Source organism: Antedon mediterranea, chromosome 10 (assembly GCF_964355755.1).
Source record: "Antedon mediterranea chromosome 10, ecAntMedi1.1, whole genome shotgun sequence".
NCBI lineage: Eukaryota > Metazoa > Echinodermata > Crinoidea > Comatulida > Antedonidae > Antedon > Antedon mediterranea.
The window spans coordinates 11047474-11071916 of NC_092679.1; the positions used below are offsets into that span (position 1 = coordinate 11047474).

Consider the following 24443-nt stretch of genomic DNA (forward strand, 5'->3'; position numbering starts at 1 on the left):
GTATCTAACGTACTATGCAACAGTGGATACGCCTGACTGATTCTAATAAATGCTACACAAAGCCGGTGAACAGTCCCGGTATGTGAAACTCACTAAACTGTTGTTTTTATTTTTAGTGGTCTGCAGCTAGCACATCATGTTTTTATCTGAATTCTGCAGTGATACATGTTCATCAAAAACAAATAATTGTAAATACGGCACTGACTGGCAACCAGATTTACCAGAAGGCGAGGATGCTTCAACTCAAAATGCAATGATGGAAGAGATGAAAGAAATGCATTTGTGTAAGATTTGGTCAGTGCTGTCAACAAACTGCAGGAAAAAACTTACCCTACCCTTAGATCCATCATAAATGGAAATCATCCTTGAAGATATGACATTAATTCCTATTTGAACTTTTTGGAATATACACGCATTTCAATCGCTTAGTTGGAATTAATCTGCAGGACAAAATTATTCAAGCATTTGACTCAACGTGAACAACATAAGGGTACCATTTGCTCAAATTGAAAAAGCAAAGAAGGCAAAGGGGACCAGCGAACCAGAAGTTCTTGGAATTATGTACCTAATCACTGCATATCTTGGAGAGAATGGATGTGACATGTTCAAATCATGTAGAATTTGCATACTATTCTGGTGGTATAGGACCACATGATGTGTGCTGTTTTTGTGGAGAAAGTGATGCAACCCGCCCACAGAACCTACTAGTTGACTACAAAGTAGTTTTGCCTGTTTGTGCTGCATGTGTTCATGATGGAAAAGAAAATCCAAAGTCGCACAAAAGGCACAAAGATTAAAATAGTTTTGTACTGTACTGTGAAAAATAAATACTTTAATATTCTAAAAATGGTGTGAAGTAGTTTTATTCTGTATCTTGTTACTAAACCTTAAGAATTCGGATAAATACACAGAAAGATAGCGAAGGATACAATTTTCAGTAACATTAAAAAAATTAAAAAAACCTGCCCCTCCCTAACAATTTCGGGCATATGTTTGTCTTGTGAACCTCTGAGGGCCCCTAATGATCAGCAATAGCTGGATGGATCACCCTCATATATATTTTTTTTTTTGGCCTAATATTAGTACTATATTTGTATTAACATTTCAATGTATATGTAAAGATTAAGATTAGTAAAATGCAATGTTTAAATTGTAACAGCAAATTATATTGAATTATGTGTCATTGATTGTGTGTACACTACAGTTATTGTAGTAGACTACTGTTAACTGTCTGAAAACCTCCTAGCAAACATGGTTCATTAACCACCACTGTGTTAGGGAGCAGATTGAGATCAACTGATAAGAGCCAAATGCACTAACACTAACATTAAATAGGCCAAAAAAACAAAACAAATTGTAATGATTTTAAATTAAACTCTTAAAAAAAAAAATTCTATTTCAGTATAATTGTATTGTTTTTATTGATTGTGATGTCATTTGCTTAGGCTAGTATTTGTATTGTTACTTTGTACAACATCAATTGGTATGCTACCATTCTATTAATACAATTAAAGATTATGTCTCTTGAAGCAATAAAACCAATACAACATTACATATAACTGAGGTACAGATTTATTTATGCAAAACAAAAACCTTGCTTCATACAAGCATTTTAATATCCAGAATCGCCAAACATTTGCCCATTAATCTTGCATAAAATATTTATTATTGTTTACCGGCAGCCATTATTGGAATTACCACATCACACAAAAAAGGAGCATAATGTATACACGATTTTCAAATCATAAACTGCCATGATGTCATTTTAGAAATTTAATCAAACATTTACTGGTAATTAAGTAAATCGGTACACTCTTCAGGAAGACTTTCAAGGGCATTGTACCAAATATATCCAATCTGAACAGTACTAAATGACTTTAGAAAAGACAATGTATTATATGAGATGACCTATAACTTGTACTTTTCTTGCAGTTTTTTTTAGGAATAATTGGTACAGTCAAGCAAAAACAGAAGACAAAAGTTAATGAGTCTGAGTAGCTTCCATCTACTTTTCGGCTTAAGACCATTATGTACATTGGTTTATTTTGTCACTGTTCAGTTTTCCCCCACAATAAGGTTTAAATCAGACTCTGGGAACAAAACATTTTTGATATGTTGTACTGTATAGAGACATTAGGTCAAACATTACAACATATCAAAACATTTTGTTAAAAACAGAAGAAAAAAAAACTAAATGCCAATATTTTGTCATTGATAAATGGACTAAAAGATTTTGAGTCGGAGTAGCTTCCATCTCATCTCAAAAATATTTTTTAACGGTATATGTATACTTGTACTTAAAATGATTTACAGATATTTTGTGAATTAGTATTTATATACAGGTTTAAAATACAGAAAATATGTTTATCAATTTTACACTCGTATCTGTAAAATTTACAGAGAAAACTGTATTCAACAGTAACATATTGTCTGTATATTCTTTTTACTTTTACAATTGCAATCACATATTACAGACGGTTTTGGCTAAGTTAACATGCATTTTTCTGTAAAAATACACAATTATTTTTTACAGTGAAATATAACTGCATGTTTTTTTTATAAAAGGGAAATCCCGGTCAGCAAAAACACGTAGCTGTTGTAGAGGAAAAACCTGCAAAAAATGTTTAATTGCCTTAAACAAACGTGTATATGATCATTTCACTGAATTATGTAATAAAAAAATGTATGGAAAACAATCATACATCATTACTGAATTGTCTATTTGACACCCTATGAATGCGTGTTTTATTTTTTATAAAAGGGGAATCCCAGTCAGCGTAGAACACACATGAAATCTACGATTAATTCGACCCCATAGCCCTCCTGCAGGCTTTTTGCATAAAACAGGGTATTCTTAATTCAAACAATCTTATATACCAATAAAATGTACATAATGTTTTTATTGAGTCTAAATAGAAATAACTCTCTTAAATTCATCGATTGAAAATTTCAATTGTATTTACGTTTGATGATCAAAACCAATCTTTTTCGACTGAATATGATAATTATCAACATAAATTACGATCCAGTTGAAAATCAAGTTTCAGCTTAAAGTTTGATTACAACATCCAATCAGCGACTCTAACGCTGTGATGTGAGAGCGTGCGGGTACCCAACACAGCCGGCCGTTTTATGTTTTTTTTGTTCCCTCCATCGCCGGTCCGCCGACCAACCTCTTTCTCTCCTATCCTGCATACTGGTCAGACAAAATGAATGTGCCAGACCCAGACGAATTTCGATCAAAACTATCATCAGGTAATATCCCTGACGAAGTAATAAATGTTTTAGAAGGCATGTAGGCCTACTGTAGGCATTCATTTTAAATTTATTTTTAAGCATATGAGCTACACTCTACTGGGCTGGGCACAGCATGCATGATGAGTAGGCTAAAAAGGCGCAGCCTAGTACTAGTAGGCCTAGGAGTGGGTAGTAGTACAGTTCGAGCGAGAGCGCACTCTGGTATGGTGCGGCTCAGGCGGCCGGCTGCAGATGATAGCGTGATGCGGCCGTGGTCGGAAAGTAGGCCTTACGGTGTAGTATGTAGGCGGTGACTCTAGTAGGCTAGCCTAGTAGAACTAAGCCTAGCCTAGATTGCCTACAGTACTACTACTACGCCTAGCCTAGTAGGCCTTAATTTTTTAGGCTTTTTTTTTTCATTAATTAAATTCCATCTAACGGCATCTAATAATTAATATTATAAAGACTAGACAAGTAGCCTGATCATGGCTGATGCGGCCTATCTAGGGCCAGGCCTAGTAGTAGACCTAATAACTACTTTATAGGAGGCCTACTACACTGTTAGTAGGTCTAAGGGTCTACAAAATGAAGTCTGATCTTATTAATCTTTACTGTCCATGTTTTTTGGGGGCAATGCATCTTTATTTAAATTTTTATATCTCTGAGTAAAACATATCTGTTCTTGTCAATCTTGACCAACCCATCCCTGCCTAAACTAGCCCAACATACTGTAGGCCTATAGGTCTTAGGCCTAGCTACTGCTATCACTCTTCTATGCTAACCTACTGTACAGTATAGGAAAGCAGTATAATTCTCGATAAAATACATTTTCAGTTTACTTTTGAAAACTGTTTCCTATCTTTTAACACTAGCAGGTCTGAAATAATACTAAAAAGTAGTCCAGAATTGGGACCCTGGTCCGGATTGCCTCCAAAATTTAATGGAGTGGTCCTTAACCACATATCTATCTGTATTTTCATTTTGGTAAAGATCTTATCTAGGCTGCTAAAGTTTTAATTCTTTCCAAGTTCATTTTGGTGATATATTGGTAAGTATCCCCTAAATGGGAGTATTCTCATTCAGGGGACAATAACCAACCTAAACCAACACAATTTTTGGGTCCTGAAGATTAACTGCAGTATAAAGCAAATGCATACGTGTTAGCCAAATTTTTCATTTTTAGTTGTTGTAAATTTAACCAAAAATATTTCATGTAGAATGTTAGTTCACTTTGATTCTTCCAAATTCATTAAAAAGCATCTTTATTTAGGGTTTGATTAGGTGTTTTTAGTTCCTACTGTAGATCTAGCCTGCTAACACTGAATATACTAAAACACACCCGCATTTCAGGATCTGTAGTCTAGGTCTAGGAGGAGACTGACTGTGATCACTTGAAAGCAACAGGGCAGAAGACACTTTGTACAACGGTCAGGCTCTCTGTCAAAAAAACTTCTCCTTCATAAACAGTTTTGAGGTGAAAGCTCACTTTTAATCCATGGCATATGACGGTAAGATGTAGAGTGAAAAGTCTTCAGTAAACTTTTTTAATTAAATAACAAAACAGAAAAAAAATCCAACCGTAGGTTTTCTTAGCATATGTTGGTCAAGCTGGAGGGAACACATACAGTTGATAGATCTAATTGAAGACCTGCTATGATGAACATGCTGATCCATTTGACATCTTGCCAAACATGTTTTTATACATTTTTTTGGTTTTTTCCTCTTGATTAGCTAACTGTGACTCACATTTTGCAATATATTTCTTAATACCTGGATCTGAAAATGAAAATAACAATACTATTACCATTTTGTCCGAAGCTGGAGGAAATAATAATAATAATTATCATAATAATCATGATTTAGTCTCACTATCAGTTGCAAATCATAGAAGCAATACCGTTTTTAGTGGTATTAGATACTAAATACTAATGACTTTATAGTTCTTGTTGCCAAGTAGACATGTTTGGTATCATGGTCACCGTCTAAGCGGTATTCAGTTTCCAAAGTGAGTCGGCCACATCCAAAGAATTGTCAATATAGCTCAGAAAATTGATTCAACCTATTTGTAGTTGCTTTTTGCTATTGGTTATCCGCACTTAATAATAAATCCTGGTTATTGTCAGGAACTTTTTAGTTAACACACTCCTTTAACTGTCCTGTTTCTTTTTTTTCTATTTCTTTCACTATTCTTCTTACTTTTTATCATTTTTGTCTTGCATATCTCTAAAATTGTGAAAACATAAGATTTCATAACTTTGTCAACATATGGACATTTATCCTCAAGATTTTGATATTGTCTAGTTCAATCAATTATCTTTCAGATGATTTACCATTTTTAAAATGTTGATGAACTCATCATGTTCATAAGCATGAATAACTTGGGTCACTTATTTTCAACATTACAGTAAATTTCAATATTTTATAGGGCTCTCCTCAGAATAAAAAGTATATAAATACTCATGATTAAAACGTTTTCTGGTAGCTGTTGAATTGTAGATACGAATTCATGCACAAATTTTGCATATGGCCAGTTGAATTATAAAAGTCGTATTTTCATATTTTTACGTTCATAGTTCATCACAGTTCATCATCATAGTTCATCACATTTAAAAGAGCGCGCATCTATATTCTACGTATCCAAATTTTTTTTACACGTTAATATGTTGTTGCTCAGACAATTTTAAATCATTCCGAAAGAACATGTAATCATGAAGAATTTATTCATCAATAAAATACTTTAGGCTGCAGTGGGGTAATCATTCATTATGGCAAATATAAATGCGCTTATCAATATCATTACAAAAATAGTAAATTAGATTGCAAGACTTTTTTACTTCTTTCCGTAGTACGATTTTTATTTAAAATGGTTCAGCATTATATTGTCAATTCTTCAGACTACGCATACGATTTTAACATTAAGATTTGTTGCCGATACTGATATTAAATAAACAATTGATTGGCAACATTCTATAGAGGGACACAGGAAGAGACACAAGAGTTCAAAAGGTGTTTGTTTGGTACCAAAGCTTTAATAGCAGGCAATTGCTTTGGGTAATCATTTGATCTCACCACCGATGCAAATCCTTGTGTTCATTATTCATGGTGATATTATTATACACATGATGTTATTATTGATGACAGGTTTATGTTATAAATATTTTGTTTCCATGAGAAATTATAACCTGACTTCACTCTCTAGAAACATACCAATTATGCCTTGTGAATGTTGCTTTGCTTGATTAAAACTTTCCAATGAAGCCATAAAGTTGTGTTTGTAATAGTAAGCTAAGCCTTGTCTGTAAAATGCTTTAACATTCTTTTTATCCAGTTCAGTAACAAATTTACTATATTCAATTATTCTGTCATAGTTAGGTTGTGTACCCTGCAGTAAACACACTATGGAGGAAAAAAAATGTTTACATTATTCTTGAAGTGGACAACAAAAACAATTATACAATAATAATAATAATCCAGTGTTATATCAAATAATTATGGTGACCTATGGAGTTATGTTTGCATATCGTACGCGGCATACAACTCCATAGGTCTGAACCAGGAAAACATTAGTTGAAGCCACCTCTTATGACACTGATCTTTTGTTACGACAGCTCAAGGTACAAGATTAGTAAACGACGCTTAGGATACACTACATGCATCAATGATTTTGACCTCTAACCAATCAAATTTACCAGATATCCGCCCAAATCGTTTCTAATGAAAGCATTAGTTAAGCAAATCTAAACACTTAAACAATATTAATTATAATATGACATTGCTTGTGATACAGAAGGATAACTCCATGGATCTGAACAAACACCGAGAAACTGAGAGATTGGAATGCTTCATTCATCACCAAGGAACACGTGTGTATAAACCTATATTAAATCTGTTAAAATAGTATTTTTTAAAGAAAGTTGGTTTGTCTTCAACATTATGATGCTGTACTCAACCTGTTTAACCGTTTTTCAGCTATTAAAAACAATTATCGTAGAAGGAGATAGGTAAATGAAAAGCATCCTTGTATTATTATATTCGGGTATTTTTAAGGGGATCCACTCAAGTCGCCCTATCGCAAAGTCGCCCAATACAAAGTCGCCTCAACGCAAAGTCGCCCTGGCACATTCGCCCCATCGCAAAGTCGACCCAACGCAAAGTTTTTATTTCGGTATGGTATTTAAACCTTTATAAAGTGCCGCCGCTACAGTAGTATGCTGTTTTAATCATATCGGTTGCGTTTTATATCGATCGCATTGTTACTTTGGTCGCCCTAAATGTCGTATACATTAATGTTTATCTTATTATATACATAATATGTGCTTTTTGAAAATCATTTAAAATATAATTCCTTGTTTTGAAAGTTTCTAAAAAGATTACCAGTGATTAAAAGTTTTGAAAATGTTAATATAATATGATTTTAAAATTAGTTACCAGAGCCACAATTATATGAATCTTTCAAGTGTACACCAGCTCATTTTTGTAGGATAATATAATAATAATGTATAAATGTGATATCGTATAGTAGATTATTAAAAACAAACAGCGTTATGTAAGACAATGAGTGTTATAGGCTACTTATTGATCATTTTGCATTTATTGACAAGTATAATGTCTACTGTTATTTAATATTATTATGGTTTTGACTTATACTCATCGCCGATATGATCGTTTTACACGCAGGTATTTTAGTTATTTAGTAAAATTAAGACGCTACATTTTTACTATGAAAAAACCATCATACAGTATCGTGTGCGTGTTTTAAAGGGGAATCCAAGGTCATCAGAAACACGTATCAGCCATAAGGCACAGCTCCGATTGGTTTCAGAAATTGTGAGTCGCCTTTAAATTAACAGCACAATGATCATTTTACTGAAATTCCTTTCAATCCTTTTGGTTATAAAACAATCTAATTATCATACCTTATAAATATCCTTATACCGGGTGTTTATTTAATTTTAAATAAGGCCTAAACAAGACAGTGAAGCGGCACGAAATAATACGTACACGGACGTAAGACGAATACACACACACGCACGTCATTATTTTTACGACATATTTGGTGGATGATGCAATTTTATATTGGATAATGATGGGATTGCCTTTACAAATTGTTTACAAATTGTCATTTTTGACGGCACACACTAGACCTGTAAAATAAAAACAATTTAATTATTATTAATAAATATTCATCGAACAAAGTACAGTAAAAATAATTTAAATCACAACATCATTTTATCGCGACCAAAATTAAACGCGACAGATTTAGAACGCAACCGACATCATCGTATAATTTGTTAAATTCCATAGATAATCTGTAATCATGTTTTCAAAGAATACTGTACATTATTACAATCTATTCTAATTCTTTATACACATTTTTGTTCATATGAAGCAGACAGGCCTGACAAAATTTGCATTTTTATTAGACATTTCATGTTTTTGAAAATTAAAGGCAAGCGCAAAAATGTTGGGACTTTACAGTATTCCCGATAGGCCTTTTGCTAGGATTTTGATTAGCATATAGCCTCCTGTAGATGAGGATAGTTTCTTCATGAACAATACAATGCATTGAATCTTAGATAACAATACCACACCTGTATATTATACATTAAAACTTAGATTACACTACACCTTTAACAAGACAATTAAAAGAAATAGTTGATGAAATCTTTAGGGGCGACTTTGTGTGGGGCGACTTTGCGATGGGGTGACTTTGCGATGTAACATGTAATTTTATTGTACAAATTTTGCCCTTACATAAATGTATAACAGATTACACACAAACATCAAATATTAAAAATATAAAATTCATTAAAAATATAAAACCTTTAAAATCACAAGGAAAATTAGCAGCTATCTATTCAACAAATCCAGAGGCCTATTTATAAAAGCTATTGCAAAAAAAAAGAGAATGAGCGAAAGTAAGCACAATAAACCCTTAAACAAGATCTTTCTAGACATACCATTTTTATTCACATGGGTACATAAGAAATAGTATATTTTTAACCTCAAAGACAATACTTTTCGAAATGTCACGAACGTGTTCAAAAATGCTGTAACAAAATTCGCTTCATTGGGATACCTACTATTAATAACCAGGTAAGCATAAGTTAAGGTAAGCAGAAAATTGATAAGGAATACCAGGGCTCGATTTAGTACTAGCCCGGCGTACAATGGCTAGTAAAAACAGCTCCGGGCTACCTAAAGTATCTTCCTTTAAGCCCGGATGGCTAGTAGGTTGTGGGAACTCGAAATTGGGACGAAATGACCTCATAAAAATAACTCCAGCATAAAAGACATATGTCTTGGCAACATCAGCAAAAATACCACTCGCGCGCTGCTGTGGCCATAACAAGTGATGATGTAGGCGGAGCCTCTCACAATCAAGCAAATTTTCCGAATTATGATTGGCCATTTATGTTTTTGTCACCCAGGTTATTGTGAAGTAGGCGGAGCTTCATTATCAGGTCAAACGTGTCACAAAAATATGACCATAAATAACGAACTGTGATTGGCCAAATGTAGTAGAATTTTGTCAATGTTAAAAATAACTTGTCTAGTCTTGTCAGGCCTGGTTGTCACAGATCAAAGTTAGGGATATTTTGTAGGGCCGGGTGGCTGGCTCTATCCCTGTAGGTAGGCCATGGAGGCCATATTTTATAATATGCGTAGGCCTAGATAGAATCAAAAGCCATCGTTTGGCATCGTGATGGCTGCTCAGCAGCTAGGCCTAGCTAGATACTACCATTTTGGTAACAGTTGAGTAGAGTAGGCTAGGTGCTCCAATGCGATCTAGCTAGGCTAGGTAGGCCTACGTCTATCCTAGCTACCCTACTATAAATAATAGGCTCTCTAGGCCTAGCCTAAGGTAGACAGAATCTAATTAGTTTTCTTGGCTAGGTTGAAGCCCAACAACAAAAAGACCTCAATAAATCGATTCTGTGAATATGGTGAGCATAAAATAGACTATGCGTCGCGACGCAAAGTTAATTTTTATAATGTGAACAATAAAGAAATACAATTTTGTGTAATTTTTCATGCAAGTATTTATGTAAATGTTTAGCAATTCTCGAGCGTTTAGATTAGTGCGCCCTCTATTGTACAAAATGCCTGAATTCATTTATATGGCGGCCCTGCTATCACGGTGCGATAATAAGAGTGGGCTAGTAAAATAATGTATGGGCTAGTGAAATCTACAGTGACCTAGCCCAGTGGGCTAGCAACATGAAAAAGATAAATCGAGCCCTGAATACATACTGTATTTAAATGACACTGTTTTTTACCTGATAAATTATTATAACATCCAATTTCAATGATCCTCATTTTCTCTTTCATTTCATCAGATATAACAAACTGGTCAGAAATTTGCAACATTTGTGTAAGAGGGTTTGCTTTCTGCTGCAGACTCTTTATGAACAGTAATGCACGATGGTACTTTCCTATTGCTTTTCTGTACTCTTTCTGTTTATATAATGTATTCCCTTCTGTTTTGTAGAGATCTGCTTGCATGATTTTTTCAGCTACTGATGAAGGCAAAGATGTTCTACCTTCAAATATCTCAGTCATTGTATAACTTTTCTTTCAAACTATTTTTCTGTAATAAAAAATGTTAAAAATGTAAGATCCGACAACAGCAAAGACATACTGTACTTTTTTCAAAACCAAGCACAAAAGGAAGATAAGGCTAGAGGGGGTTAAGGCTTGGTTGAGTTGGTTCCTGAAAGAAGGGCACTTTAACCGAGGATACCAATCTGTTTTTTGATTGGCAAGTGTGGAGAGGCAGTGAAGTGTGTATTAAAGTACACCAGTTTCGTTACCACTACGACGATTTATCGTAAGTGGAAAGGAAACCGATCGAGTAGATTGTTATGCGAAAATGACGTGTCTGACGGTAGTATCTCGGCCGTAAGATTGTTGAACAGGAAAACGCTAACGTATAATACGTTTGTTACAACTATTACCCTGCATTTACAGGAAACCGACGATCTTGTACATTTTGGATGTTTACGCCGCGATTGTTACAACACTTCTGAAAGTTGGATTGAAGTCAACTTTGCATTATACGTAAGAACCAGTCAATCACTGTCCTCTACTGTGAATATATAATGGCATTGAGAGAAATAGTTGAATATTCACCTGATTCGTTTTTTTTTAAAGGTACAGGTATTTAGAACTATTGTTAGCTATTTTTAAAGTATATATATTTACACAATAAATGTTATTTTCAATTTAATACAATCATATAAGAGGAAAAATACTTCAGCTACAAGTCTACGCACCCACCCTGCTGTGGGTGATGGTCAACCCATAGTCATGCCAACGCATACCCAACTTGGCTATCTCGCACCTAAATAATTTGTTAACTCGTACCCACTTTGGCTAACCCGTACCCAAACCAACGTGTAACCATTCAAACTCGTACCTAATTATTTGGCTACGAGTTGGCATGGGTACGGGTTGACCTGCAAGTATTCCCTGCTGTTATTACAGTGAACCATGATGATGGAATGATTGTGCTTGCTAGAGCTCATCATAAACAATATTCAAAATTTTGTTTGAAATATTCCTGCAAAATACACCTCAGATGACATCATCATTGTTGTGATGGCCCAGTGGGTTTTCTTAACTTTTCGTAACAGTAGTCTTAACAACTGGGTTTCAGTAAAAAATTCAACTTATCGTACACAACTTTAAGCCTGTTATATCGCTCTTTACTTTGCGAACCGACACGGTCCAAACAGTCACTTCTGACGTTTTTTGGGGTTTGGGCCAACTTTGCGTAACAGTTATGCATTAATTAATTAAACCAGGTTTACAAACAATGTGTATGATTTTTAAAAGATTGCGTGTGTACAGGTTGTTTGGTCTAATTGCTGTTATGGAACTAGTTTCATGTTTTTCAGTGTTTATTTTTTCGCCCCAATTGCTCTGGATGTGCCTAGCCGTACCCGCCAGCACAAGCCATGCTGTTTTAGCTGCGAGATACATGAGCAAGGAGCTGCACGAACTACGTAATAAATACATGTGTTGTGAGGCAGCCATTGCTGAAATTCTGTACGAGTTGTCAAGACAAAACCCTTCGTTTTATTTATATAGGAAAAAGAATCGGAAGAGAGGGAAAAGAGGTGGTATTAAACAACGTTTACGCCGTAGATTAAATAGACTTCCATTGCCCTCAATTCTTCTAACAAGTATAACCTTATTTCTTGTGTGTTCACTGTGATCGTACTTCAAAATCGAATAAGTCTAAAGGCGGTGGAATATGTTGTTACATAAGGCGCCTTCGGTAAATTATTTCAAACGACAAGAACGCGTTCAGGCACGTTTGCTATTGTATTACGACAAAGGTCATAAAGACGCGTTTGGCAAGACGATTTGGGGGAACCCCGTTTGGATGCGTTTATTCACGTTTGGCATGTTGCTCCGCCCCATTGAACGCTTGACTGAGCAGCATTATTGTGTGTTATTTGGTACGATTCCTTCATTGAGTATTAAATTTCCAGATAATGGCATATTGTTCTTTACACGCCCGCCGTTTGTCAAGACGTACTTTACATAAAAATTACTTTTTAAAGCTTGGTACTAGGGCCTAGTCTCTAGGGGAGGCCTAGGCCTACTAATTATTTCAAAAACACATTTATTTTTCAAAATTGTAAAGGTTTTGAAACTTGAAGACCAATCAAATAAAATAAATATACCTGTTTCCCGTGTTTCAATTCACAAATCACTTTATTTGTTTGTATAATCCACATGTTTATGCCAAGTTTACAACGTGTATTTACAACACGGGCGCAGACATTTTGTATTGATTGTACCATGGAGTTATACTCTCCTTGCCTAATTACGGAAAAATATACAACAATGCGTACAATATCGATACCAACGCGATTCCTTGTCTGTGGGGATTCCCTCGATGATACGGCCCCGCACAGCCCACATTGCACTGTAATAAATAATGCGGCCTACACTATGATTTAATCCTACCTTGGGTTAGCGAATTATAAAAAACAACACCTAGGCTAGGACACCAACAAAATATATGCAACCCCATAAAAAATAAATGCGGGATCCCGCCGGGATGTCACGGGATCCCGCCGGGATCGGGATCGGGAAAAGATCGCAAATTCGGGATATCACGGGATCCTGGTGGGAATCGGCCATCCTGTCGGGATCGGGAAAAAATCGCAAAATCGGGACATCACGGGATCCCGGTGAGAATCGGCCATCCCACTGGGATCGGGAAAAGATCGCAAATTCGTGATATCACGGGATCCCGGTGATAAACGGCCATCCCGTCGGGATCGGAAAGATATCGCAAATTCGGGAGGGCGGGATTCGGTCATTTGGTTTGTGGCTCCCATCGGTCAACCAGGATTTTTTTGTTCGGGATCCCGCCGCTACGACGGGATAAGGATAGACGGGATTTGGTGTCCCTATCATCAGCTAAGCATGAATTCATTTAGCGATATCATGGCGGGATTTGTTTAATGATTCCATCGATTAGTGGGATTTGTCCTTGTAATCGAGAGTTGAGACCATCTATTTAGCATTGAGACGGGAATAGAACTTCTCTACTCTTCCACAAACTTAATATTTAGCGAAACATTGGTGCGTCTTAATTTCGAAATCGCCGGTGTATTCATTTCATTAGGTAATACAGTAATTCGTAACAGACGGTAAGTTATTATTTTATTATATAGGTTGTTTTTGATTTGAATTGAGTTATTTTTTGTTTTAAATACATGTACCACAATGATCAAACCAGCCGTGCATCCCTTTTTACAATATAGTATTAATTCTAAAGACAGTTTACTTTATGTACCACACCTTTTGCTGCGCTGCCACGACTACTTTGATCGTTATAGTTAATCACATTATTATATCATTATTTAACACCTCATCTTCAGTAATACCATGGAGTCCTAACTTATTTCTCCATGGTAATACTAACAACGAGTTGATTTCTTATCGTATTATCATCACATTGCACGTGACATTTACGCATCTCGTTCCCGCCTTGATTTAAATTTGTAACCAGACCACAGCAATTCTAGGCCGGTCGGCTACTAGCAGCGACGTACAACGCATTCAAACCGTAGGTGTTTTTGATAAATTTGTAGATTTATTCGTTGTGATTAATATTTATTAATTACACCTTATTGTTATACCCTATATAGTATCATAGTAGCTCCTTTAGTTGAAATATATATAGACCTAGAAGCTCATATTTGTGTTGCATTGCAAGTCAAAAAGGTACAGCAGCCTGCCTTGCCAGACTCCCCCTCCCCTTCCTCATCCGCTAGCCTACCACATCCTCCCCCTTGCGTATCCTACGTAGGCCTAGGCTCTTTCCGCCTATTTGATACTATAGGTCTTTGATACTAAGCTTTACTAGGCATAGGCCTATATATTATTATTATTTTGGTCTCTCCAGACACAATGTGAAAACTATTTTGTGCATAGGCCTATATTTATTAAAATGTTTATCATACACCACCATACTCAATAATATAATTATGAATATTGCTTTGTGTAAAAAAGGACTTGAACTCGGACTACTATGATATGAGTGTAAACATGCATCTGAAAAGTACTACTAGGCTAGTAGTAGGCCTAGGCCTATGACTATCTCTAGGCTTGGCCTAATTTTGAATTGGAAATATTATCGATGATGTTATGGCTGTTTCGATCCTTACAGTTAGGGAGGTGGCTATTGATTGGATCTCCTGCATAAAACGTATATTGCACTCATCAGCTGAAAACCAATGGCTTAATACCCTCAACAAGTTAATAAAACTCAACTTGGTCATAAAAACAATGGAAAGCTATTCAATAATATACAAAAAAAACTCAAAAGTGTTGTTTTAACTCGTTATTAAATCATAAACAACATATCGTAAAAGATGGATCAACACTGATAATAATGCCGGATGAGTATTGCAGAGGGTTTTGGAAATCTCATATGTTTTGGTTATATTGTATTACTATGATATATTATCCTACATCGGCAGATCGGTTGTTCAATCATTTACGATATTAATACAAATAATTAGTTAGAATAATTAATGAACATTGTTAGTAAAACAAAAAACATGCTTAATACAACAGACCTACTCAAAATATTACAGACTTTATTCTGAAATAAAAGAAGGAAACAGTAAATATTACAAACACATCAAACGACCAAAATGTTGCCAATTCTACCGATAACAATCAACAACAACAGTGAATCAGTTAAAATCTTTATTTTAGTTTAAGATTTAAGCACACAATTATCGTAATGAAATTTGTATATAATATAAAAATGCATTTTTATTGTTTTAACAGATTTCATTTAATTTCTAGACGTCTGTCCTTCTTGGAGTAAGAGTTTGGTAGAATCAGTATTTCAGAACGGGAGTACCGACCAGGATTTTATATTTACAAGTCTAAATTTGGCGGGATGGCACTTAAATCCCAATAAAAAACATCTCGATATTTTGGCGAAATTTTAATCGGGATAATGCGCAAAAACGAACGATACCGACGGGATCCCGGCCGGGATCCCGACGATTTTTTTTATAGGGAAGATAAATATATATTCCATGTTAAGATTTAAGATACAGTATGCCTTTTAAATTATTAAAGAAAATGCCCGACTCGAATTTGGATGGACAGTTCAGAGCAGCTAAGAGAGTATTATATTACGTTTCATGTCATGTGACACAAAATTCAGGTACCGTACACGTAATTAGCCACCCCTGGTACTGAGTTAAAAAAACATGAGAGGTTGCGGTAAACAGAGAGTATCGGGTTTCATGCCATGTGACACAAAAAAAACCTAGGTCTGTATTAATTACGGTCTTTTGTCGGCAGTCTTTTTGAGCGACCTACTGAACGTTCTGATACTATATTTAAAATATTGTTGACGATCTTTTTTTGTCCTGGATCGACTGGACGTTCGCTATATTATTTTTATTAGTTAGCCTAGTTCATTTTGTTGGATCGTGTCTCTACGTTTGTTTACATCGTGGGAAATTTATATTCGATTATATAAACGATTATGAATAAAAAATATTATATATTTCTTATTAATTTACAACTTGGTCCTCCGCCAGTCAAAATTAACACATTAATTTTCACACCTTGTTACTTCACTAAGAACATCGTAGGGTTGTTTATTAAGGTTACGAACTCTCTTGGAAGGACTTCGTTCTTGTGGTAAGCTCAGTTGAAAACATCCAGAGGTCAATTACTATACTTTACTGTAACTAAAAACATGTTGTTGTTGTTGGTGTTGATGCTGATCCGATAGTCGTTAAGTTGTACTGATTACGAGTATCATTGGTCCTGGCCGGCCTAGCCTGGTGATCTGATCCCCCCCAAAAAATACTTTTTTTAATCAGTATTAATATTATTATTTTATTTTTCATTTATTATTTGATTTACCGTATATTTCGGTGTATAAGTCGCACCTGTGTATAAGACGCACCCCCAACTGAGAGTAAAATATCTGTATTTTTTATATCGTCGATGTATAAGACGCACCTTATATTTCATCAAAACAATGTTTTTTTAAATTGTAATCAATAGTATTGTAATAATATATTTTGTTATATCTACAACGGCGTCCTTTATTTAGGTTTTTTCTTACCTAGGCTCGGCCGCGCCCAGCCTCAACAAGTTCTTTCTAACTTGTTATTCATGAGTTTCGCCGCAACATCAAGTGCATGACCGTGTGTGTAACACGCACGTGTGTGGGCTAGCCTCGCTCGATCATTTCGTGAGGGCGCACGTTTTCACGGACAAATCGTATTCGATTAGTATCTATGTATCCGAGAAGTGTGTACGCTAGGTCCATGCTATAATCACCTGGAGAATATACTAGTCGAATACCGTACACCATGTGGCCACCAAAAGAAGGGCTTGCGCTTGGGGTACGGCGATCGTGCGTATAACTACTGTATAAATAAATACTATTCCAATCGTACGTAAACGTTTACAAATGAAATTTTATCGGAGCGCCATAATGAACAAATCTTTTCATCATATTTAGTATAACATCATGCTAAAATGACTTGAAAACTAGACACAAGCAGGTTGCCGTTACGTTAGTTAGTTAGTTACTGTAGCTAGGCCTAGCCTACTCAGGCCTAGAAAACGAGGTGACGATAGCCTAGGCCTAGGCCTATGTACAATCTGTGTGGTGAGGCATTTAGTTCGGTGTATAAGACGCACCCTTAATTTAGAGGTCAAATTTGCGTGTCAAAAGTGCGACTTATACACCGAAATATACGGTATTAGGCTCAATAGATACCTAGCTAGGCTACTAGTAGGCCTAGATTATATAAATAATAATAGCAAATACTGTAATATTAATTAATAAAATACAGCTTCCATTTGACATTAACATTTTTTAGGTTATATGCATTATCATGCATATAACCTCTTGATTCTGTCAAAATCTTTATTTATTTATTTATTCTTTCCTTAGCACTATTTTGTCCGTGAATTATCTTGGCATCAGTTTAATCTAGCTAAGTCAAGCTTTCAGAGTATATTCCTCATGGCCAGGAATCGATGTGGTTATATTTTCACGATGCGTAATCAAAAATTACGCGGTCTACGCGCGATTTTACGAAATCACGTTTGTAATCATATCTTCACAAGCATGAATCACAATTAAACAAAATTTGGTACTCATAAATTTCAGGTCATATTTCATCATATGGCAATACAATTACGTGCGTAGCGCATATAACGCTTGCGTACGCGCGCTTAAAATGTTCAAAATTGTCAAAATTAATTTTCGATGAAATTAGAGTACGTTTCAGGCAATTTTAAGCGTTTAAAAAATTGCCATGAGTGCGCAGATTTTTTCACGCGCACGGCGCGTTAAACATTAATGCGCACTCTTTTTGCCCGATTTCTGTTTTACAATCTTTCTTTAATAATATCATCATATTTGATTCACGTTTCAACTCGAAATTGCGTTATACGAGCACGTCGAAAGTGACTGGCTACGCACGTACTGTAGTTAACAAAATGGTGAAAATATGCTAAATTTTAAAATTAATATATATCGTCAGAATGCAGGGGAACACCTATTTTTTATTTCATTTTCTTGAAGTGTATGTATCATAAGTATGATTTATTATCAAATTAACATTAACTTTCTTCCTTCCAAATTTCATATATTAAAGTTAAAAGTATATAGTTTGACAGTGCATTATTTGTTTACATTTTAAAGATGTCATCATGTAGTAAAAAATTATAATTCATTGCGGTATGTAATAATCTATTTGCACCAAACTGGTTACTGCATAGTAAATACACGGAGGAATTTTTCTACAACTTTTAGTCAGTGGTGTATGGCTCGATGGTCTGTGCTCGTGTCTATGGCATTCAAGGTACCGAGATCGAGTCTCACCTTGGGAAACGAAATAAGATTTTGTTTTTTTAATATCCGTATTGTTTGTTCAAATTTATTTCTTAGTGTATAGATTATACACATGATTTATAATGAAATCTAGATAAAAATTAACTTATGTCTTTATTATTATGTAACAACAAATGAGGCGCTCCAGCTCAAAGCGGCGCTGTGTCGCAATAGACCAACCTATGTAATAACTATCACAAAGTTCAATTTCAGCGAATTTGAAAAAATTTTCAATTTTATTTTTTTTACATAATATGAATTATTGATATGTGTTTTACCTACCCACGAAGTCTTATCATGAACCAATAAATATAAATGTGTTAAATTCCGTAATCTTTGAAGTGTGTTTCTTTTAAAATATCTGAAAACAAAAATGTAAAGTGCCCGAACGACAATAAAATACTCCATTTTTCGCTAGAAGTATCATCGGCTTTCTCCTTCGCAAACTCCGCCATGTTTGGTATCGGCAGAAAGCTTAGATTTTATTCTATCTAACCCCGCCCTTGATTCGTTGGAAAAATATTATTCTAACCAATTAAACATCGTCTTATTGCCGTCTTGTTGTTGCTATCTTGCCCAAACAAATCTGCAAAAACTACGTTGCTGATTGGTCAATTTTCATTACATCATTACTGAGCATGCGCATTTACTATGTTTACGCTTCGATCTGGCTACCGCGCCTGCGCGAAGTAGATCGAACAACACATGTTCCAGGGAAATTCTCACGAAAACATACTTTATTCATCTAGCGAGCGATAACTATTATTTATATTACTGATTTTTCGCAATACGTTCGTAATGTCTCGGAAGGACCCGCCTAAGGAAATTCTAGATACGTTAAATGGTGCCAATGATTTTGGTTTTATTTTAATAATGAGGATGCTGAAGTAATCTTAACCAACTCATGATGACCAACTAGTCTAGCTAGGGCCTAGGCCTAGCTAGTAGGCCTCCTAGCCTAGGTCTAGGCCTAGGCCTAGTACTTTTTGCTGACGATGACGAAGTGGAGAATGGCCATCCTAGGCCCGTTCTCCAGAGGGTAGACGTCCTTAGATGTAATGAAATGCCTCTGTAAGTACATTTTATTTTTTCTTGTATGTAAACTAAAATCCGTCTTGTCACATTAAATGTTAAATATCACTATGAATGAAGAAATGATATAACTTAAACTTTATATTATTAATATTACTAGGCCTATGGTCTACTAGCCTATACTAATTCAATAAATTAGTTGAGGTAAAATAAAGTCAACTTAGGCCTAGGCTTAGGCTAATTAAAAATGTCAATAAGCAAATTTGATTTTTACAAATACATTTATGCTTGTTTGTTAAATTAAACTGACTGTATTTGTTTTTCTTTAGTTGTGACAAAACTGCAGATTGGTGTAACATTCAAAATGATGAAGAACTGCAGAGAATCCGATCATTCAAACGCTGCAGATGTGGTAACGGACCCGACAAAAACGTTTGCCTAAAACAATTTGAGGAAGAATTTATGTATGGTGTATTACAAGGAGTATATTGATACGCCAGAACAAAGCCTACAGTTGCTCAAGAATGAAAACAACATACCTCTACTTATTTTACCAGAACCCATTCCATACCATCATACCTCTATGACTCGGTACGAGAGTTTTGTAAATTTGAGGCAAGGGATATTGTGTGTCCCGCTCCAAGCGAGTAGAGGTCCTGTCGCTATATGTTGTTGTAGAGTTAAAAATCCTGTTTAGCAATTTATTTATTTGCAATAAAATTAATATTGATTTTAAGTGACAGTTGCGGCAATTTTAACTGGTCAAATATTTTATTTTTTATTTGTTTTGTATTTATATTTTAATGTGCAATCTATTCACTTTTCTATTAAATGAAATTTTTTGACAATCATCTCATACTGGTTTAACTTTTTTAACAGGGCAATAACTTTAATAGCAATTTATTAATATACTTTTATTTATACTTTTATTTTATACTTTCATTTAATACAGTAATTAAAAAATGGGTATATAAATTTTCTCAGTGTCATGCTTTGTCGACTTTCATTTTGTTGGCATTCAGTTGAGAAAATACTGGTTTTGAAAATGATAATGTTGAAATAAATTAATGATTTTAACAACTAATGTTCTTTATTGTATTGTTATTGTGTGTGAAAAATTTCTTTAGAATCAGACAATGGGAACTTTACTGTTGCTATGGTGTTTTGACTGTCCTTTTCCAAAACCAGCACAGTTTACGCTCTGTTGATTTCAAAGTCATTTTCCTCTAAAACCTGGATTTCCTTTTAGTGAAAGTGCTGTTTAGTTTTTGGCTTATAACTTTGGATAGGTTCAACTAAATTTAATGTATGATATATCATTGTTAATGTAAAGCTTAATATGTAAAGAATATGAATTTATAAAAAGATAGGAATTAAAAAAACTGATCTGGATGCTGATTTTGAGCTGGAGCACCTCAAATGTGGTTTATGACATTATACGCATATGGATCTTTGATCGGATTGTGATACCGGCTATGGTGGTCGCGTTAGCAAGGCCAGGTCACGCCCTATCATATATTATAAATAATTAAAGATTCTGAGAAAATCAATCAATCAATATATCTTTTAAAAATCAATTATCTTTATTTAAATCAATGCATATAACCTATAATTCGTCATAGTGACGAATTAAATCTAGTTTTAAATAATATTTATTTTCAGGAACCGTTGATGATGCAGAGTTCTTTGTCTTTGTGACTTCAAACTGAGAGTGAAGTGGATAAAAAGACATTGTCATACCCAAACTATAATTTAATTATTTAAAACAAAATGTTGAATTACAAATATATGTATGTTGCAGAGGATTTAGATGAATTACAATACAAATATTTATGTTGAATGCAAACCTACTACACTATACTCTGTAAATTATGTTATGTTATGCATATAACCTATAATTCGTCATAGTGACGAATTAAATCTAGTTTTAAATAATATTTATTTTCAGGAACCGTTGATGATGCAGAGTTCTTTGTCTTTGTGACTTCAAACTGAGAGTGAAGTGGATAAAAAGACATTGTCATACCCAAACTATAATTTAATTATTTAAAACAAAATGTTGAATTACAAATATATGTATGTTGCAGAGGATTTAGATGAATTACAATACAAATATTTATGTTGAATGCAAACCTACTACACTATACTCTGTAAATTATGTTATTGTCATGTGGTAGACCTTAAAAATTGAATATTTATTGTATGTTAGGCCTATTTTATATTTTATTAATACTGTATTAGTTTAATATTACTATTAATTTATATTATACAGTACTAGTTTGTACATGTTTTTACCCAAAAAAAATGAATAAATAATTTGTTATTCAATCTAATTGCTTGTTTGTTCATCAATAACAAAACAATTGTAAGCAAGTATATAACAGTTCTTGTTAGCCGCTTATTTCAGGTCATATTATTAATATTAGCTAGGCCCGACGCGCTCGATCACAACGTCACTAAGTGACTTTCCGCCCCTGGAACAATCGCTCGCTAATAGGGCTAGGCCTCGGACTCGTATAAAAGCTATTATAATAGTTATGATAAATATTCCTCAACTAAAATGTATACTGTGATAAATAAACAAGTAATAATATACGTTGTATTGGAATGTATTTATTTATATGAATTCTTATACGTGGACAATTATAAACATCGCGTATATCGTTCGCTATAAATAAATTCATAAACACGATGACGATGTGTTTACAAAATGGCGGTTTCGCTACTGTAGTTTTCGATGGAACAAATAGTGGTACCTTTAGTCGGAGCTGCATCCCAACCGCCGAATTTTGTATCTTAATATCGTATTCTGTAGATTATTAATTTTTCTAACAGGGATTTTAAATTCAGGACTGTTCAATTTTTCTAAATATTTTATTTTAACGATTTTCTAGGGTACAATTTCGGAAAAAAGACATTGGTTGATTTTGCCGTTAAATTACAGATTATCGTTTTGTTCAAATACATTTAATTTTACATGACAATATATTAAAACCATTTATGAATTTATTTCACTAACAATATTTTTCCGATAATCAGCTAAATTTACAAATATTGTGTTTTTCCAACACCCTAAAATTTAGCAATTTTGAACTAAATTAGAAAAGTAGGGCGCCCTCTCCGAGTCGAAATTTGACACGATTTGTCGACTGGCTGTCCCACTGATATAAAGTTGTTTACGGGAATTCGGGCAAATTCATTGCTCTAACTTTGTGTAGTAACGATCAGAGAGATTCATGGTACATGCGCGAGAGAAAACATTCCGCTGCGGGTGATTCGCATCCACCAATCAAATCAGCTACAATCCAAAATCATTCAACCGTGAGCAATGCCAATCGCGAGAAAGCTCAGCTTTGATTGGCTTACGATGACAAAATGGTGGTTTTGTAGTTGAGCCTCACGGAATATTCTGTTCCAAAAATGAAATACATGGATATTTTTTATGGTATGTGTGCTTTTTCTTTAAAAAGTTTGAATAATAAAGGCCTCATATCGAGAAAAAAACGTGTTTTTGGCACTTATAATAAATATATTTTAGACAAAAAAGCACATGGCATGTGGAACTATATACGGACACGAAATCAGGGGGGGCTCGGGCCCCCCCCCCCCACTGGATACACCACTGCTCACAACATAATATTACTGTATGTAACATGTTTATACGATTTCTTTTTAAATAACAATAGTTTTTAAAACATTTTAAACGATACTGAACTCGGTGTCAAACAACACACTGCGAAATGTTCGCCATCTTATATTTAACAATTAATTGCCAGAATGTATGCTTCATTTTGCCCAAAAATATTAGAAACTATAGAGGGTAGGGTTATAAAATCCGATTAAACATGTATTTACTTTTGAAATAGAAATGTTTTCAGCTGGCGTAATAGAGGTTAATATTTCATTATTATTATTCATATTAATAGGGCCTATCAAAGAAAATTATCTCGGTCACTAACCAATACATTCAATAAAACATAAACAAATCATTTTCTATTTTTTAATACAGTGAGATAACAATATTTGCTATGATGATGACGATATGTTTTACATATTGAAATTGAAATATGGTTTATGATTTTTAAAACTGTGAATTGTTTAACAAAAATTAAAATGTTATATCGTCGCCCTTTTGATATGTACAGCAGGTTCTTTATAAAACCACACTGCAGTTTAAAAATAAAAACAAAAAATAAACATACATTGATTTATGGAAATTTTCTGATTCTAAAATGGCCACAGTTCGAGCGAAGTATTTGTGGAAAAGGAGCTGTTTTGAAAGGCATTTTTTATTGTGATAAATGTAATTTAACCGTGGCTAAATCATGGGCACATGTTACATAAAAATGGCCCAAAATTGTATGATGTGGGTGTGAGAAATAATTTAGGCGAGAAATCGAAGATATAACAGTGTGGTGCGAAACTGCAGTAGCGCCGGCCTAGCTAGGGTAGGCCTACCTACTAGTTAGGCCCCTAGGCCTAGTAGTACTAGCTAGGAGGCCCTCCTAGTACTAGTATAGCCTAGCCTAGTAGTAGTAGTAGAGAGAGAGGAGGCGGCCTACATTTATTTTATAGGCCTAATACCATTACCAGTTTCATTACATTTTTAGATGCAAATCATAATAACCGATACTATAAAGAAAAAAACTACTAACCTAAAAGCATAATATAACATGTAAAAACACTGCAGATACGAAAAGAGCACAGCTAGGCTAGCCTTGGCCTACCTCCTTTTTACGTACGTATGTTCTCCACACAT

The 24443-nt window shown here is 34.5% G+C and overlaps 1 protein-coding gene across 1 annotated transcript; it reads right to left on the reverse strand.

The window, feature by feature from the left end:
• Positions 1 to 1554: 1554 nt before the first annotated feature.
• Positions 1555 to 24422, reverse strand: LOC140060768 (tetratricopeptide repeat protein 9C-like). Its single transcript, XM_072107110.1, has 4 exons — positions 24340 to 24422; positions 10518 to 10828; positions 6445 to 6633; positions 1555 to 5013 (listed from the first exon to the last, which is right to left on the reverse strand). Exons 2-4 carry the CDS (start codon positions 10798 to 10800, stop codon positions 4889 to 4891), a joined length of 597 nt encoding a protein of 198 aa, XP_071963211.1. The 5' UTR covers positions 10801 to 10828; positions 24340 to 24422; the 3' UTR covers positions 1555 to 4888.
• Between the last annotated feature and the right edge of the window lie 21 nt (positions 24423 to 24443).

Coding starts and splice junctions, on each gene's coding strand:
- LOC140060768 (XM_072107110.1), bottom strand. CDS start 10,800: ATGACTGAGATATTTGAAGGTAGAACATCTTTGCCTTCATCAGTAGCT. Junction 6,634..10,517: donor ATGTTATAATAATTTATCAG/GTAAAAAACAGT, acceptor TTTCCTCCATAG/TGTGTTTACTGCAGGGTACA. Junction 5,014..6,444: donor ACATTCACAAGGCATAATTG/GTATGTTTCTAG, acceptor TTTCATTTTCAG/ATCCAGGTATTAAGAAATAT.